At 46.6% G+C, this 18,380-nt stretch overlaps 1 protein-coding gene across 1 annotated transcript; it reads left to right on the forward strand.

The window, feature by feature from the left end:
* The first annotated feature begins 2,037 nt into the window (after window positions 1-2,037).
* On the forward strand, window positions 2,038-4,869 carry LOC123137732 (probable beta-D-xylosidase 2). Its single transcript, XM_044557577.1, has 3 exons — window positions 2,038-3,545; window positions 3,621-4,013; window positions 4,086-4,869. Exons 1-3 carry the CDS (start codon window positions 2,129-2,131, stop codon window positions 4,703-4,705), a joined length of 2,430 nt encoding a protein of 809 aa, XP_044413512.1. The 5' UTR covers window positions 2,038-2,128; the 3' UTR covers window positions 4,706-4,869.
* The last annotated feature ends 13,511 nt before the right edge of the window (window positions 4,870-18,380 follow it).

The following is an 18,380-nucleotide window of genomic DNA, read 5'->3' on the forward strand; positions in this document are numbered from 1 at the left end:
TGCATACTTCTGTCAGTTCTGTTTCAGAAACCTCGAGACGGTTGACCACATCTTCTGGTCCTGCCCCTTCACCATCACAATTTGGAACAGCATATCGCTTTGGAAGGGCTGTGAAGCACTGCGTTTGCAATCTGATGAACAGCCCACAAGCAGCGCCGAGCGGATCATGAGCATTGTCCAGGCCTCAGCACCAGTGTTCAGGAAGGGCATAAAGTCACTCACGATGCTAGCAGCCTGGGAAATTTGGAGACACAGGAACGACTGCACTTTCAGGGGTAAGGAGGCATCTGGGAGAGTAATCTTGCAGGCCATCAGGCGTGGCATTGAGCTATGGAGGCAGGCCGGAGCAACATGCCTGATGTACCCATTCACGCTGCCACCGGAAGGGATAGGCTGAGTAGAGCTGGCGTTGGAACGTGCCGCCATGTTTTTCTTCAGTTTTCAGTTTCCAGTTTTCAGTTTAATCCTTTGATCATCCTGATCACCACATGTATTTGAATTTTATCCACTGCTCTCTGCTATGATCAACATGAAAAGCCAGCTAAGCTGGATCTTTCAAAAAAAATATGTTTTACATGGTATATTGATTGGAGAGTTATCCTAATAACCGAAGATAACTTAAAAGATGGTAGGGTTGCACAAAATATGTCTTTTGCCAAAATGAGGAAATGATTTAGCATCTTTCCTAGATTGCCCACTTGCTAAGATCATGTGGTGTTCTAGCTATATAGCATTTAGTTTGCCCCCATCATCTAGTATTTCGAATATGTTCGGTAACTGGTTACATGGGGTGCACCCAAAATTAAAGGGAAATTTTGGATGGGAGTTTATGGTTTACTTTGGGCAACATGGAATAGACACAATGACTGCAGTTTTAATAAGACAAAAGCTTGCCTTTCTTGCATGCCATCTATATGTGGTCCTATTTTCTTGGGGAGAGAATCAAGTAATCACGGTCTTTGGATGCAACATGTGGAAGATGTTCGCTCAGGGTTTATTTAACCCATTTGAGTAGCAGATAGGTGATGCATGAGGCCCATTTTATCCCTTTATCTTGTTGTCAGTCGTTTGTAATCCACTTAGGCATTAGACTAGCCACAATGCATAGTAACATACACTAGTAACATACACATATCCCTAGACTATGTTACTACCTTCATAGTGGATAGTAACAAAAGTGTGGTAACATGCAAAGTTTCATTTATTAGGTTATAGACTCATATTGCATTGGGACATGTGATGTTACAGTAACTAGCTAAGTTACTGTAACTACATCTCTCCTCATTAACTCACTGCCACATAAGCAAATTTGCTGAGTTGGACTTGATGTTACTGCTGAAGTTACTTTCACTATGGCTAGTCTTACCTTTTAGACTATAAATAACTTGCAAACACTGCAGTAAGTAATTGGGTATTGTGCGCATCAATCGATGTAGAGGGCCGGGATTTTAACCCTGTTTTTAACCTTGATAGTTGACAAGCTGAAACAGTTCCTCTGTTTCTTTTGTTGTAGGCCAACGTATTACAAGTGTGCCGTTAATTCTCTCCTGAGCTTGTGCCTGTATATCCGCGATGCACAATCAATTAACTGCTATAATGATGATCTGTTGTGCTGGTGCTCGGGATCAAAATTTAGTGCTCATTTCAGTGAGAACCAAGAAAATTGTTTGTGTACAAATGTACAGTGCAACGAACGTATTAGTAGCTGAGCTGCAGGAACATTCAGCTAAAAGTCAAGACCTCACAGGAGAGATGGGTTGTCTCTGGATGGGAGCATGACTTGCAGAACGTGGAAGGATGATCAGCCTCGTCGTTCTCGATGGCGCATTCAGCCATACCTTATCAGGGACAGAAGATGGACGACACCACCATCAATTCCACCACCGTGCATTCCATGTGCCAGATCTCATCTTTAAATTCGCGCACCAACAACCAGTTCTCCAGCTTTCAGTTTCTGGCCTTTCCCGTGTTTGGATCCGCAACCAGCTGTTCCCGCGCGCTGTCCTTTTTGGTCTGGTTCAAAGGACCCATATGGCCATGGCCCCGCCCTACTATATACACTGTTTCACTGTACGTACCCACTTGCCCCGGCAGACCAAGAGCAGCGAGAGGTGCCTCTCTCGTCGCAATGGCGTCCTCGCTTCGCCATTGCGTCCTCTTGGCCTTGCTCCTGTGTGCCGTTTCCGTCGCCTTCACTTCTGTCTCCGGCGGCGGCTCCGGGCTCGGCCCAATCACCACCAATGGCCGGAACTACACCAAGGTTTGCGACGCGGCCCGGTTCGCGGCCATGGGTCTTGAAATGGGTGGCTTCCGGTACTGCGACGCCTCCCTGCCATACGCCGAGCGGGTGCGGGACCTCGTCGGCCGGCTCACGCTGGAGGAGAAGGTGCGCAACCTCGGCGACCGCGCCGAGGGCGCGGCGCGCGTCGGGCTGCCACCGTACCTCTGGTGGGGGGAGGCCCTGCACGGCGTGTCGGACACCGGGCCGGGCGGCACGCGGTTCGGCGACGTCGTGCCCGGCGCCACCAGCTTCCCGCTCGTCATTAACAGCGCCGCGGCGTTCAACGAGACGCTGTGGGGAGCCATCGGCGGCGCCGTGTCCACCGAGATCAGGGCCATGTACAACCTGGGCCACGCCGAGCTCACGTACTGGAGCCCCAACATCAACGTGGTGCGCGACCCGCGGTGGGGCCGCGCCAGCGAGACGCCGGGCGAGGACCCCTTCGTCGTCGGACGGTACGCCGTCAACTTCGTCCGCGCAATGCAGGACATCGACGGCGCCGGTCCCGGTGCCGGTGCCGACCCTTTCTCCCGGCCCATCAAGGTCTCCAGCTGCTGCAAGCACTACGCCGCCTACGACGTGGACGCGTGGCTCACCGCCGACCGCCTGACGTTCGACGCGCGGGTGGAGGAGCGCGACATGATCGAGACGTTCGAGCGGCCGTTCGAGATGTGCGTGAGGGACGGGGACGCGAGCTGCGTCATGTGCTCCTACAACCGCATCAACGGCGTCCCCGCCTGCGCCAACGCGCGGCTCCTGTCGGAGACGGTCCGCGGCGAGTGGCAGCTCCACGGGTACATCGTCTCCGACTGCGACTCGGTCCGCGTCATGGTCAGGGACGCCAAGTGGCTCGGGTACAACGGCGTGGAGGCGACGGCGGCGGCCATGAAGGCCGGGCTGGACCTCGACTGCGGCATGTACTGGGAGGGCGCGCAGGACTTCTTCACCGCCTTCGGCCTCGACGCCGTGCGGCAGGGGAAGCTGCGGGAGTCCGAGGTCGACAACGCGCTGGGGAACCTCTACCTCACCCTCATGAGGCTCGGCTTCTTCGACGGCATTCCGGAGCTGGAGTCCCTCGGCGCCGACGACGTGTGCACAGAGGAGCACAAGGAGCTGGCCGCCGACGCCGCGAGGCAAGGCATGGTGCTCATCAAGAACGATCACCGCCGGCTGCCATTGGACACCAACAAGGTCCATTCGTTGTCACTGGTTGGCCTCCTGCAACACATCAACGCCACGGATGTCATGCTTGGAGACTACAGAGGTAAAAAGTAAAATAATCATCTGCGCTCAGTGACTGCATTGTTACCTGAAATTACTTGTCTGTATGTATATGCAGGCAAACCATGCAGAGTTGTGACACCATACGATGCGATAAGCAAGGTTGTCAGCGCCACGTCGGTGCACATGTGCGACGACGGCGCGTGCGGCACGGCCGCCGACGTGAAAACCGTGGACGCTACCATCGTCATCGCCGGCCTCAACATGAGCGTGGAGAAGGAGGGCAACGACAGGGAGGATCTCCTCCTGCCGTGGAATCAGACCAACTGGATCAACGCGGTCGCCGAAGCCTCGCCGTACCCAATCATCCTGGTGATCATTTCCGCCGGCGGCGTCGACGTCTCCTTTGCGCAGAACAACCCCAAGATCGGTGCCATCGTCTGGGCCGGGTACCCCGGCGAGGAAGGAGGCACGGCCATCGCCAACGTGCTCTTCGGAAGATACAATCCAGGTACTACTACAGATGAAATGCAGATCGATTCCTTGGTGTATTTTTATCCTCAAACGTTTCTTGGATTGTCAGGGGGAAGGCTGCCGCTAACGTGGTACAAGAACGAGTACATCAGCAAGATCCCGATGACGTCCATGGCGCTGCGGCCGGTCGCCGGCAAGGGGTACCCTGGCAGGACCTACAAGTTCTACGGCGGGCCGGAAGTGCTCTACCCGTTCGGCCACGGTCTCAGCTACAGCAACTTCAGCTACGCGTCCGACGCCACCGCCGCATCGGTCACAGTCCCGGTTGGCGCATGGGAGTCCTGCAAGCAGCTCACCCGCAAGCCGGGGACGGCCCCGCTGGCCTGCCCGGCCGTCAACGTTGCCGGGCACGGGTGCCAAGAGGAGGTAGGCTTCAGTCTGACCGTGGCCAACCGTGGCAGCAGGGACGGCACCCACGTCGTGATGGTCTACACGGTGCCGCCGGCCGAGGTGGACGACGCACCGCTGAAGCAGCTGGTGGCGTTCCGGAGGGTGTTCGTGCCCGCTGGAGCCGCCGTCCAAGTGCCGTTCACGCTCAATGTGTGCAAGGCGTTCGCCATCGTCGAGGAGACGGCGTACACCGTCGTGCCGTCGGGCGTCAGCACGGTCCTGGTCGGAGACGAAGCGCTGTCATTCTCTTTCCCCGTGAAGATCGAGCTGGCTGTATAGATTCTTTACATGTCCATTGAATTTTTTAGTTTCTTTACATACCAAAGATGAAAGATTGAAGGCCAAACCGTTAGATACTGTGGGCAGCACGTATAATATCTTCTCCTTTTCTTTGCGAGAAGTGTAATATCTTCTCCTCTGCTACTATAAACGCACAGTTTTCACATCCCAGCTCCAAAAATATCAAACGAAAACTAGCTCTAAAAATCGTTTTTGCTATTTGTCAAAAATATTAAGGACCCGTTTGGTTGGTCGCATTTGGTCGGGCCATGCCCGCGCGGGAAGAATCTAGCCTGTTTGGTTGCCTGGGCCGCATAAAAAACCTGGCCCGCACGAACATCAAAGCAGGCCTCTGCCTGGCTCAGGAGGAACGGCCGAATCGGCCGTTTTTTACAAGCCACGCGTGGCGAGCGCCTGCACGCCTTGGGACGCGCGGGAGATGACGCAACTGCTCATAACTTCCCACGCCTTCTCTCGTCACCTCCCTCGCCAGTTCACACCCACTCCCTCTCTCTCACCTCACCGCACGTTCGGTTTCTTCGATGGCCACGCTGCCGTCTCACCACGCCCCACCCACTCCGGTCATCGCCGGCAGCAATCCCATCCAAGAGAGGTGGGTTGCCGGCCTCTCCGCTGCCGGAGTAGATCTGGCGGCGGCACTGCGAGCTCCCACCCCTTTCTGCACCATGCCGCCGCCCTGGGCCAATGCAGCACCGACGTCGGTTGCTCCGGCTCCGCCGCCGGAGCTGGTGGTCCTCTCCATCGGCTCGAACATCGCGGGGATCCAATACCCGTCGGCGCCGTCCTTTGCAGGCCCCTCTTATGGGGGTATTTTTACCCCCATAAGAGGGTTTTCTCCTCTGTGTTCGGTGCAAGGGGAGGGGAACTCGAGGACGCCAGCGTCATCTTCGAGTCGGCGCAGGCCGAGGTGCACGGCCGCTGCCCTGGGAATGGCCGGGACCTCTTCATGGGTGGCGGCAGCACCCCTCTTCCCGCCGGGGTTTTCACCACATCCGGCGTACGCTGCACCGGCAACCCCCACTGTAAGCTCTCAAATCCCCCTCAGCTTCTTAGTTAGGGTTCTTAGGGTAGTTCGTAGTGTGCTAGATTAGATTGTGGCCCGTACATTTGACCTGATTCGATCCGATTTGACTGGATTCTACTAGATTCGACCGGATTCGATGATAATCCACTGTTTGGGGATGAACAAGAGTGCATGCTTACTTTGTTCATACCACATGCCTAGATTGTTCATAATGTAGTGGTAGCTTGCATCATTTTAGTGCCACATTGTTACTTTCGACTGCCTAATTGTTAGTTTGTAGTGCCACACTGTGTGTTCTTGATGCTACTACTAGTGTATATGCTATTGTTGTTAGTTCTTACTGATGTTGTTCATGCTACTCTTTTGCTGTTGTTGTTGTTGATGCTAGTTGCTCTTGTTGCTAGGGTACGTGAGTGCATGTGGCATGCAAGTAGGACATACCTAAATGCCAAAAATAGTAGGTGCAAGTGGGATATGTGAGCGGTGGCTTCATCTGATCAGTGTGAGCACTCATAACTGTAACCACTAATCAGAGTAGCACTTATAATGTGTAAGTACTTAGTAGTGAGCATTGTAAGTTGTGTTCAGTGAGCATACATCATGTTCTACTTGTTAGCTTTGATCATGTGTCATATGTGTTGCTAACTGATGGCCATCTTGCTGACAAGATAATGAAGACGGAGTGGGACAGAGCCGGCGGTGGTGCGCATGTCGTTGTTGGCGCAGAGGGGGCGGAGGACCTCATCCCCACCAACCGGTGGATGAAGAGGGTGGTGCTTCCTGGCAGGGTGTAGTTCATGAGGATGCCGCTAGGCGCTGGCAGGAGGCTGAGGACGGGGCACGAAGAGGGTGCACATGAACCTATCAGGTGCTACGTGCATATCGCTGACCAGGAGGACATCGCCATGCTCATCATCCCGCGTAAGTTCAGGCCGATGATGAAGCAATGGTTGGTCAACGGCCCTCCTCACATCGTCAGCCTCTCCGCCAATAAGTGGTGCGAGTTTTGGGTACTGGTGCAGATGTTCAAAGGGCACATGGTGCTGGGGCACGGCTGGGAGTACTTCTGCAGCCGGCACAAGATCGTTCCTGGCGACCTTGTAGTCTTCAAGCTCTCCGGCCTGGGCTCAAGGTGCAGATCTACAGCGTCAACAGCTCCGGTGCACAAAGCACAGCTGCGTCAGCGACATCACTCAGGCCCTCTAGCTTGTCTGTCTAGTCTGAAACTTTGAACCATGCGTAGTACTCTGAACTGAAATAGTGTAGGTTTAAACTGAAGCCCGATCGTCTTTTTTGTTGTGAACATGTCCATATTTTGCCCAGGGAGCAGCACCCTAGGGTCCAGCAGGGGCATGAGATGCCCTGTTGTTTTAAACTTATACCTAGTAGCTTATGATATGCCTGTTCTTTGCTTGTTCTTGTTGTTTTTGTGCTGCTGTTGATCATAGTGTGTTGTGTGTTGTCAAATGGATGGTAAGTCCACCACATTTGGAAGGGATGAGCAGATCAAGTACTCACACAATCAAGCAGCTGTGCTTTGCATCTACTCACACCTAAAGCAGAAACACATGCAACCAGACAAGTTGCAGCCACCTGGGCCTTGATGCAATGCAGGCAACCAATCAACATGCAGATGTTGGTTTTTTGCTTGCATATGCTCAGCTAGGCCCAGTTGGGACAAGTATGCAAAGTGCCCAAAAACGATGCAGGTAACCAAACACGTCCTAAGTTTTACTTGATTCTTTCTTGCTCTTCAACGAGAGGTTCCACGTCTTTTTTCCTTTTGAGGATCATTCCACGTCTTCTATTAGAGATATGTTTATAGTCAGAAAATTTACAAGATTGGATAAGAATTGTCTTAATCTTATCTCTAAGAGAGATCTTGCCCTTCAAATCTTGCGCATCTATATATACCATCCCATGAGGCTCAATAATACACACAACGATTTACGGTAATTCTCTCCTTCTAATCCCCTTACATGGTATTAGCCGCAAATCCTAGACCTAACTTTGCCATAGCTTTCACAAAGTGCCGTTTTCGAATGCTTGATCTCCATGAACTCCAGCGAGTGTTCCGCAACATGTATCTTAGGGTTAGTCCACCAATCAGGTTGATAAGCTACCCTGGAGAGTTTTTTTTATCTTTGATCTGTTTTTCTCTTTGTTGGTCGCTCGGCTGATGATTTCGTTTTTGGTTCACCGGTCATAGATCGGATTGTGTCACCCGTCGTTCATCGACCTTCACACGCCTCCCCTCCTACATCAACGTCGACTACACTGGTCATCTCCATGACAGTGCAGCCTTGCGAGGCATGTGGCGTTCTCAGGATGCCAACCTGCGCCACATCCCCGTTGCTTCATTTGTCTGTCATTCTATGCTAGCAATCATCACCGCCCTCAACAATCGGGATGCCTCACCCAAGCTACACGACTAACCTGATCAATCGCTCGCACGCGCCTTCACGGGTTCCTATGAAGCTCGTCACCGAGTTTACGCGTGCTCCGTCAATCGAGCAATGCGTTGTAGATGGGTCGCCCCTTTCGGTTGCAGTGCCGCTGCCTCGTGGTCCAAGCTACCAACTGTCGATGCACCTGTTTAGGCGTGTACATCACTAGTGGTGTCCCATGCTGTTGCACCAACATGCAAGCTACAACTACGTCGCCCTTTCGGAGTACTGTCGTCGCATGTTGTTTTCCAAGGTCGTCCCTTGATACGTCCATTTTGCATCATGTTTACCCACTGTTATTTATGTTGTTTTATTGCATAGTAATGCTTTTTTGGAGTAATTCTAATGCATTTTCTCTCATAATATGCAAGGTACACACAAAGGGGGAGAATTTCGGCAGCTGGAAATCTGGACCTGAAAAAGCTATGTCAAGCTACCTATTCTGCACAACTCCAAATGAGATGAAACTTCACGAGGATTTTTTATGGAATAAATGAGAATTATTGGAGCAAATAAGTACCAGAGGAGGCCCACCAGGTGGGCACAACCCACCTGGGCGCGCCAGGGATCCCAGGCGCGCCCTGGTGGGTTGTGCTCCCCTTGGCCCACCTCCGGTGCACCTCTTCTGGTAATAAGTCAATTTGACCTAGAAAAAAATAAGGAGAGAACTTTCATGACAAAGCGCTGCCGTCTCGAGGCGGAACTTGGGCAGGAGCACTTTTGCCCTCCGGCGGAGCGATTCCGCCAAAGGAACTTCCCTCCCAGAGGGGGAAATCATCGTCATCATCATCAGCAACAACTCTCCCATCTTGGGGAGGGAAATCTCCATCGACATCTTCAACAGCACCATCGCCTCTCAAACCCTAGTTCATCTCTTGTGTTCAGTCTTTGTACCGAAACTATAGATTGGTGCTTGTGGGTGACTAGTAGTGTTGATTACATCTTATAGTTGATTACTATATGGTTTATTTGGTGGAAGATTATACGTCCAGATCCATTATGCTATTTAATACCCCTCTGATCTTGAGCATGATTATCATTTGTGAGTAGTTACTTTTGTTCTTGAGGTCACGGGAGAAATCATGTTGCAAGTAATCATGTGAACTTGGTATGTGTTCGATATTTTGATGATATGTATGTTGTGATTCCCTTAGTGGTGGCATGTCAATGTCGACTACATGACACTTCACCATATTTGGGCCTAAATGAATGCATTGTGGAGTAGTTATTAGATGATGGGTTGCAAGAGTGACAGAAGTTTAAACCCTAGTTTATGCGCTATTCTGTAAGAGACCGATTGGGTCCAAAAGTTTAATGTTATGGTTAGAATTTATTCTTAATACTTTTTTTGTAGTTGCGGATGCTTGTGAGGGGGTTAATCATAAGTAGAAGGTTTGTTCAAGTAAGCACATCACCTAAGCACCGGTCACCCACATACTAAATTATCAAAGTAGCGAACATGAATCGAACCAACATGATGAAAGTGACTAGATGAAATTCCCGTGTACCCACAAGAACACTTTGCTTATAATAAGAGATAGTTTTGGCCTATCCTTTGCCTCAAAAGGATTGGGCTACCTTGATGCACTTTTTTTAGTACTACCGTTACTTGCTCGTTACAAAATATTTTTCTATCAAACTACTCTGCTACTTACAATTTCAGTACTTGCAGAAATTACCTTGCTGAAAACCACTTGTCATTTCCTTCTGCTCCTCATTGGGTTCAACACTCTTACTTACCAAAAAGGCTACAATTGATCCCATATACCAACACGTGTCTTCGTCCCACGCGTCCTTGGTTAGGCAAACCTGGCGCAGCACCTTGTCCATGACGATTTTGATAACATCGTTTTAGGCGTCGTCATCATCCTCGACAACTGCCTCGATTACGTCCCGGTCTTCCTGGCGCATCCTTGCGTCTTTTACTCCATGGTGTCTGCTTCCATCTGTGCCCTCACGTGCGGATACATCGACATCGACCACGACACCCCTCTTGCATGGCTACCTCACCCACAACTCCATTGCCCCATGCTCTCGGCTACCTCGACATCGGCACAAATGGCTATCACCTCGCTTGACCAACTTGTCGTCTTCTCTATCAGTCAAAGCGTTTGTGACGTGACACGGTCCATTATGCTCTAGCTACGACCGGGGGGGGGGGGGGGGGGTCAGCCTGTTGGTTTTCTACCTTCAGTTTTCTTTCTAGTCGGACAGTCTACGACGCTCCTTTTGATCATGACCCCAAAGATATAACTGCGGGGGATGTTAGAGATATATTTGGTAATTAAGGATTGCATGGGATTAGACATAAATTGTTTCCATCTTATCTCTAGGAGTCTTCTTGTCCTCCAAGTTGCCCCTCTCTATATACTAGATCACGAGGCTCAATAATGCACACAAAGCTTTACACCAATTCTCTCTTCTATAATCCTCTTACATATATGTTCATATTCCTATCACCATTTGCCTCAATCATGCCAGTACAACAAATACCAGAAATAATGAGACATACATCTAGATCCGTAGATCACCTTGCGACGACTACAAGCATTGAAGCGAACTGAAGGCGCGCCGCCGTCATCACCCCTCCTTCGTCGGAGGCGGGAAAAACTTGTTGTATCAGATAGTCAGGATGTCGTCGTCCTAAGACCTCATAGGACCAGCGCACCAAAACAACAACCGACGACGATGAAAAGAAGCGTAGCTCAGAAGGATCCAACCTGAAGACACACTGACATAGATGAACGAAGATCAGGTCCACCAAAGACATCTATATAAGATACAATTCAGTTATGACGTGTTGAAATATGATTAATCTATCAAAGTTGTTTTGAACATTAAATACAATGGATGTACACCTGCGGATTATATGCATTCTATGTGCAAACCAGACAGTTGTATATAAATTGCACTATTGGATACTTGTTTTTGCATATTGTAAATGATGCATAAGTTCATACGTAAGTTTTTTGCCATTATTTTTCTTTTAATTTTTTTCTTTTAGATCAACACCAAATCCTTAATTCATTCTACATCACAATAAAAAATTGCATTTTCTTTTGTTTAGGGTAACACCACTCCCACAGATGTTTCTCCTTTGGATTGAAATTGTTTTTCCTCTGAATAACATGTGTTTTAGTATATGTCTTTATTTACGGATGAGAAAAACTGACTCGCATGTAAAACATATCCTACTTGTGCTACTGTTTTTGGCTTTAGTTTTTTGTTATTTGAGTAGTTGTCCTTTTGACCGTTAAACTTTCTCCTATCTTTGTCTATACAATTGTGGTTTCATGTCGAAATCGTGTGGCACTACTTAATTTTATGTTAAGAACTTAAAATGAATGTGTTTTCCTTTGGTTATTTAACTAACACTTGTCTACACTTTATCTGTCCATGATATGGAAGAGTGCAAGTTTTTGCAACTTGCGTGCAAGTTTTTATTATATTCTAACTCATGCCAATAAGAAAATAGTTTGACAATAAGTCTTTATGATTTGTGTATGTTAGGCCCAGTTGTATAATATTAATTTATTTTAAAAAATTCTTGTTATTTCTTATAGGGTTAAAAAACTCCCATAATTCATTCATGCCTACTAATAATTTTGTTCTTTTTGTTTTGTCATTTCTTTTCTCAGCTAACGCTCCTCCTAGAATCATTTCTTCCTTAGGAAGAAAATTGTTTTTCTTTTTCCTTTATTCTACTTCTTATGTGAGGTAGAACTCGTTTGTTCCTTAGATTGACTTTCATTATTAATTCTTTCTATTTTGTGCATTTCTTTTTTGGGGTAACACCACTCTCATTTTTTCTTCTACTTACATGGAAATTTGATCTTCGTTGTTTCTCACTTTTTTTTCTATGAGATAACACCATGCTCATATTTCTTTATTCCTTAGATTGAAATGTCTTGTTTTTTGTTATTGTTCATTCGCGGTTGAAATTTCTTCTTATTTTTGTCTTTGTTCATTTCTACTTGTAGTTTACGCTTGTTCGGTTCAGTAATTTGAATGTACTTTTTCCCTATTGTTGAAATGTCTATGTATTTTTCATGAAATAATTTGATTTGTAGCAAACTTTTATAGGTTAGGAGCCTACCACCTCACTTTGATTGACCAATTTAATCGTAAATCTTATGTGACGCACGTTGCACTGAAATGTCGACGTTTCCCACAGGGAATGAACAACGAGAGGTGAGATGGGCCAGCCATCTTAGCCTACTAGACGCTTCTACCAATCCCGGTTTTTAGGAACCTCCTAGAACTCCCTCAAAAAAAAAGGAACCTCCTAGAAGGTTTCATGTGCGGTTTTTACATGATTTTAGGTACTTGATAGAAGGTTTAGGTCCAGCTGTTTTTGTCTTCTCAATTTTCCTGTTGTTTTCTTCACGGCCTTTTCCGCTTTTTTATTTGTTGTTGCAATGGTTTTTCTCATTTCCTTTTCTTTTTTCAATAATTTAAAAAAAGTATGGATTTTTATATAAAATTGAACTTAAAAATGTTTATTCAAAAAAATTTGAATTTTAAAAATAGAGTTTGAAAACCAAATTTTCAAAAATATCCGCATTTTCACAAAATATTCATATTTTTCAAAAAATATTTACATTATCAAGGAATATTAAAAATGCTTGTTTATTTAGAAAATGTTCGAAATTTTAAATATACTTCACAATTTTCTATTTTTTGAAATTTTGTTCACTTTTTAAAGAAATATGTTCATAATTTCAAAAAGAATTGCTTTTAAAAACAAATTAGAAAAATTTCTATTTTAAAAATATCTCCACTTTTTCATATATTTTTTGCAAATTCAACAACTGTTCACACTTATAAATAACACTATTTTCATGTTTTTCAAAAAAAAATGAAAACAGAAAAACGGCCACTACACAGCCAGCACGCAACCATAGCCGACCTGCTACAGTTTGCCATGGGATGATCTAGTCGGGGCGCTACCCTGGGCAGGAGGCTGGCTATTTTGCCACACGGAGCAGCAAATAGGAGGTCCCCGATTTAATTGGCATTTTAAATCTCTATTCGTATGCATGTGCATGTGCATAGTTCACATGATGAGACAGGTGAGCAAGACACGAGGCTCAGTCGTGCTAGCCATGTGTCAATCCAAGTGGCAAAACATCGAAATCACTAGTTTAAGGGACACCTCTTCTAAATGTCACTTCCGTCTCCTCTAGTGATGACAAGTGGCGCACCGCGCGTGCTCTTGCTGGAACTTAGGGAGTTTTGGCGGCATTCTTCCCGTGCAAGTCGAGATGGATGTTTTTTCCTAGATTCAAATTTTCAATGATCTATCTTTTGAACCGTGTGTTATAATCATGAAAAATTTCATTGTTGCATTCTTCATGTTGAGATCTTCAAAATAGATACATATTGATATGTTTCGACCAAAACATTTTTGGACCAAAAATATGCTCCAGAAATGAACTAAATTATGATTTTCAACTGTACTAGCATGTGCTTCCAAGCAACCAACCTATGCTCCCCGGAGGAAAGCACACACACTTGCGCTTCACGCCAAAACACAATTTGTGTCTTTCTCACGGGAAGTACACAGGTCCTTCACGCGAAAACATAACAATGCTTTTCACGCAGGAAGCACTCATGTGCTTCACGCGAACACACAGTTATAATTCTCGCGTGAAGCACACACTCCAGGCATAAACAGGAAAACCAATCAAACTGAAAAAATCAAAATAAATAAATAATACAAAGACCAAAAAAGAAAAAATAGGAAAATAACCAAAACAAAAAAACACCCCAGTGACGAAAGCGCCCATCGGGTGGCGGCGCTGAAGCACAACACATGGCCCGTAAGGGTGCTCCCGTGCTAGTAACACCCCCCCCCCCCCCCGCGTGCGCATGCCGTGGGGGCACCCTCCAATGAGTCCTCCTAGTTCACGTCCCGTGCGTCAACCAGGGGTGGCCTCATAGGAAAATATTTTAGAAATTTGTTTAGTCCTTTCTATAAAATGTTCACTGTATATTAAAAAAGTTCACCATATTTTTAAAGAAGCTCAATGTACATTAAAATTGTTATTATTTTTTAATAAAAAATTCAGTGTATGTTAAAAAATATTCATCATATAATTAAAAAGTTTCATCATACATTAAAAAATAACATAAAAAATATGTCCGTTGTATATTAAAAAATGCTTAGTATGTATTTGAAAAAAATTCATTGTATACCAAAAAAGTTCAGTGTGTATGAAAAAAATGTTCACCATATTTTAGGAAAAAATCACCATGTATTACAAATTCTATGAAAATAAAATGTGCAAAAAGATAGAAGAAAACCCAAAATCTGAAAATAGAAATAAAAAAACTGAAACACAACAGCCGTTACGTGCCGGCCCGTCTGGAGGAGTCTTTAGTGAAGCGTCGACTATATGACTATATGATGCATGTGGGCGTCATATAGGATTGGCACCCTCCAACTAGTCGCTCCCGTAAAACTTGGCTTACTTGATCTGAACATTTTAGGAGCCTATTATTTTCTTAGCGTAGCCCAACCGCTACTTCATGGACCTTGATATATTGGGTGGTTGATACCAATCTTCCAACAGCTCTACATGGTCTTATAAGTCTGAGTCTTATGATAGTCACACCAAGTTACCATCTTCAATCTGTCATAGAATCGACATCAATTACATTTCTTTCCTTCTGTAACTTAGCAATGTATATGGGTAATAATTGACCTAATCATGAAAAGTCACATCATGTTCCAATGTGCTAGTATCATTGATGGTGTTGTCGTAACATACACTACAACAAGGTAGGGCATAGGAGGCATTTTAAAATGCCTCGAAAGCCCCACAAAATGCCTTTCAAATTAAATAGTTGCTAGGCACTCAAAAATGCTAGAGACTGTCACGAAAGAAATTGCTAATCATGATATTTTGGGAAAACACCTTCAATGCTCAGATGAAGGCGTTAAAACGCCTTTATAGGATGGTGTTGTGGCCTAAAAATTATTGGGCCCGAGGGTTTTTAAGCCAACCCACTAGTCTGCTCTATTTACTGGTTTGTGCAACACCGTGTTTTCGCTCTTCGTGGCATCTCGAGCTTGATGCTAGGTCGTTTGCTTGATGCCAGGTCGTCCAACCAGTTTGGCCATATATGTTTGTGTCCGAAGAAGAATGTCTGTGCTCGACTACTATTGTAATCGTTGTGAGCCCTCGCCATCATCAGCCTTCACATTTCCGGTCGGTCGATGCTACCGGCATCATCATCCGCAATCGGCGAATAACTTTCACAACACTTTCATTATTATATTTGACTCCTCCTCCGGCAAAATTAAATTTATATGTTTAGTTTGTCCCATTAAAGTGGCGAAGGAAATGGGCAGGTCTTTTCCACCTCCAGCAGACGGGACGGTGAATCGGTGACCAAATCCTCCCTGTTTATCCAAGTCAACTAAGCACATCTTCCATTCCCATGCACCTCTGGGGTCGTTGTTGTGAGTGAACCAAGTCCCTATACGATTAAGTTCTAGGCGATTTACCTCAAAACTCCTTCTATATGCGCACGACACTTTGCAGAACGCTGCCAACTCTGGACATTTTCCCTAATTCACCTTCATATGTATTGTTCTTCCTCAACCACTTGAAGAATTGTCTCCCATGTATCTTTATTTTGAGGAGTTCACCTAAAACGACTCCAATGATTAGCTAATTCAAGTCGGTTTTAGAAAAAACATGCCTCAAAGGCTATGCTCATTTGGGGGCATTTCCCAAAAACGCCATACAAAAGTAGGTACTGAGATATTTTAGAGAAAACACCTCTGCCATTACGCCTCCGATCCACCGACATGTTTTGTTGTATTGAAAACAACAAGAAACCCTTTTGTAGTTTGTTTTTGTCAGAAAGGCTATATAATAAGTACCACAAGATTTCACAAATACACCTTTACAAAAGAAAAAAAATTACATACAGATTTTTAGGGGTGTTGAAATCTTCTTTCTTCTAAATTTGCCGACAGTGCTCCGTGAGCAAAGCCAACTTTCGGCAGAGCAAACTTGTTTAAACTCAGAAGCTTATGGAAACAACGGCCGGTAAGTCGTCTATGTAGACCAGAGGACGCAGGTGGATGTGAAGAAGAAGAGACCAAAAGGAGTTTATAGATATTCCAAAGACCACAAACACCGACGGAATCTAGAAGGATCCACCGGAGATCAAAGCCGACCGAATCTAAGAAGATCTGTTGGAGCCACACCTTCAAACGCCCTACACCGACACAAAGCACACTGATGAAATGGGGGATAGGACATGAGGACAATGTTGCGGCCTGCTCACCCTGACCAAGACACGAAAACTCTTTAAAACTAGTCTAAACTAAGACGCTCACGCCGCTGTACGCTAAATCCAGGCTAGAGGTCCAGCCCACCAGCACCTAGGACCCCGTTGCTAAGGACCTTCAGACGCCGTCGATGCATGCAACATCAAAGGTCAACATCGTCGATCCAGGACCGACGCCACGCTGCTTCACAATCCACCACCACCACTAGGCCCGATCCGACACAGCTGCCCAACCCCGCCGATCAAACTCCCCTGTGGACAAATTCTCTCCGCGGGCATCGCATCGCCGGTTGAAGAAGCTGGCGACGGCTAAGGTTTTACCTCCCGTCATCTCTGCCATCTCTTGTGTTGTGCGGTCATCTCATCACAACCCTTTTGTAGTTTTTTGTTCATGTGGCCGCCCAAAGTTGACGTGCTCTGAGTTTTCAAAGCTGCTCTTGCCGACAATGTCACAATAGTTAGTAACCGCCTAACCGGCCAGGACAGCACGGCCGGCATGTTCGCCCGTGAAAAACAAAAGAGGAATTTTAGTTTAGATCAGGAGTATTTTTCAGTTATAAGAATGTAGACTACGTATATTGGATCCAGAATTATTGGGCCTAGAAAAACAATTGGCAATGATTGCTTGACCACATGGGTCTGCGTTGCTGCTGAGTTGGAAGATAAGCAACGCGCCAAACCCTAGCTTTAAGAATTATGTACACGGTACAGCTTAATTGGAACCGTGGATCGAACCACACGCGACAGATGGACCCGATCCACGCATGCACCGTCACTGTTATCCTTCGAGTCCATGCGATCATGCGGTGCCAGCCGTACGAACAATTGATTATAGACCATATATTGCAGTCGTACCGCTCCAAGTGTCCACGCTGCTCATGTGCGCCAGCGCCAGAATTTATGTGATGCAGCTGATCTGAGACGTTCTGCTCTGTCCATGGCTCGAAAAGATCAGCTCATGTATCTCCGAGTGAGACTTGCAATTTATCTTCGGTCGGTGAGGTGACGGTACGTAGCTGTCTGCATCGCGGTATCATCTAGTACTTGTCGCATCAAAATGGCTCCATAATATCAGCTCCTCCAAAAAAAGAGGAAAAAGTGCCTGAATCTGATTTACCCGAATGAATATGCAGGCATATTTATGCGCCGGCCGGGCAGTTCTCCTGGAAAGTTAACGCCTTTGGAAAGGTCGTCTTGGCCACACGGCCAGTCGGCCAGAAAACTGGTGTCTGCAGCGGATGACTTGCGCAGCTAGTGCGTGGTCCCGGTGCATGATTTTTGCGTGCACTGAACACGACTGCGAGCTGCGACACGGCGGCGCTGTTGTGTTGCCTCTCACTCAATCGCGAGTTTCTGTTACGGAACACCAACCTTTAGATACTAGTAGTGCCAGAAGAATACTCCAAAGCGTACGCTGATAACTAACACAGACTATCATTCATTGACACCCACCAAACACAAACAACCCTTTGGTATATTGCTTCAGGGAAACCGCGGAAGCAATCAAGCAAAAGACGGCCCCGTCATTTCCAGAAAAAGCACATTTGCGTGGAACCCCAACCTTTTCGGAAAAAAGGAAAAACGCTTTGCTTCTACGGCGCAAGCACGAGGCGCAGACCACCAAACACAAACCTTTCTGTCGACGTGAAAGTCGTAAAGCGCATCTAAGAAAATATGCATCTGTTTTTTTTTGAAACGAGGCAAAAGACTTGCCATTTCATTAATTAAGGGAGAAGATTTTAGACAGAAGCCGCAAGCGGCAGACGAAGGAAAATTACTCTCGCGGCATTACTCAAGTGTTTGGCACCCGCCAAAGCCCAAAGCGACACCTCAGGCTTGATCTTGTTGATGATGACCACCGATGGAACCGCCACGT

Source organism: Triticum aestivum, chromosome 6B, assembly GCF_018294505.1.
Source record: "Triticum aestivum cultivar Chinese Spring chromosome 6B, IWGSC CS RefSeq v2.1, whole genome shotgun sequence".
Classification (NCBI taxonomy): domain Eukaryota; kingdom Viridiplantae; phylum Streptophyta; class Magnoliopsida; order Poales; family Poaceae; genus Triticum; species Triticum aestivum.

Excerpts from the sequence above, each read along its gene's own strand:
- LOC123137732 (XM_044557577.1), top strand. The coding sequence starts at position 2,129 with ATGGCGTCCTCGCTTCGCCATTGCGTCCTCTTGGCCTTGCTCCTGTGT. Across the intron at positions 3,546-3,620 it reads CATGCTTGGAGACTACAGAG|GCAAACCATGCAGAGTTGTG; the intron begins GTAAAAAGTAAA and ends ATGTATATGCAG. Across the intron at positions 4,014-4,085 it reads CTTCGGAAGATACAATCCAG|GGGGAAGGCTGCCGCTAACG; the intron begins GTACTACTACAG and ends TTGGATTGTCAG.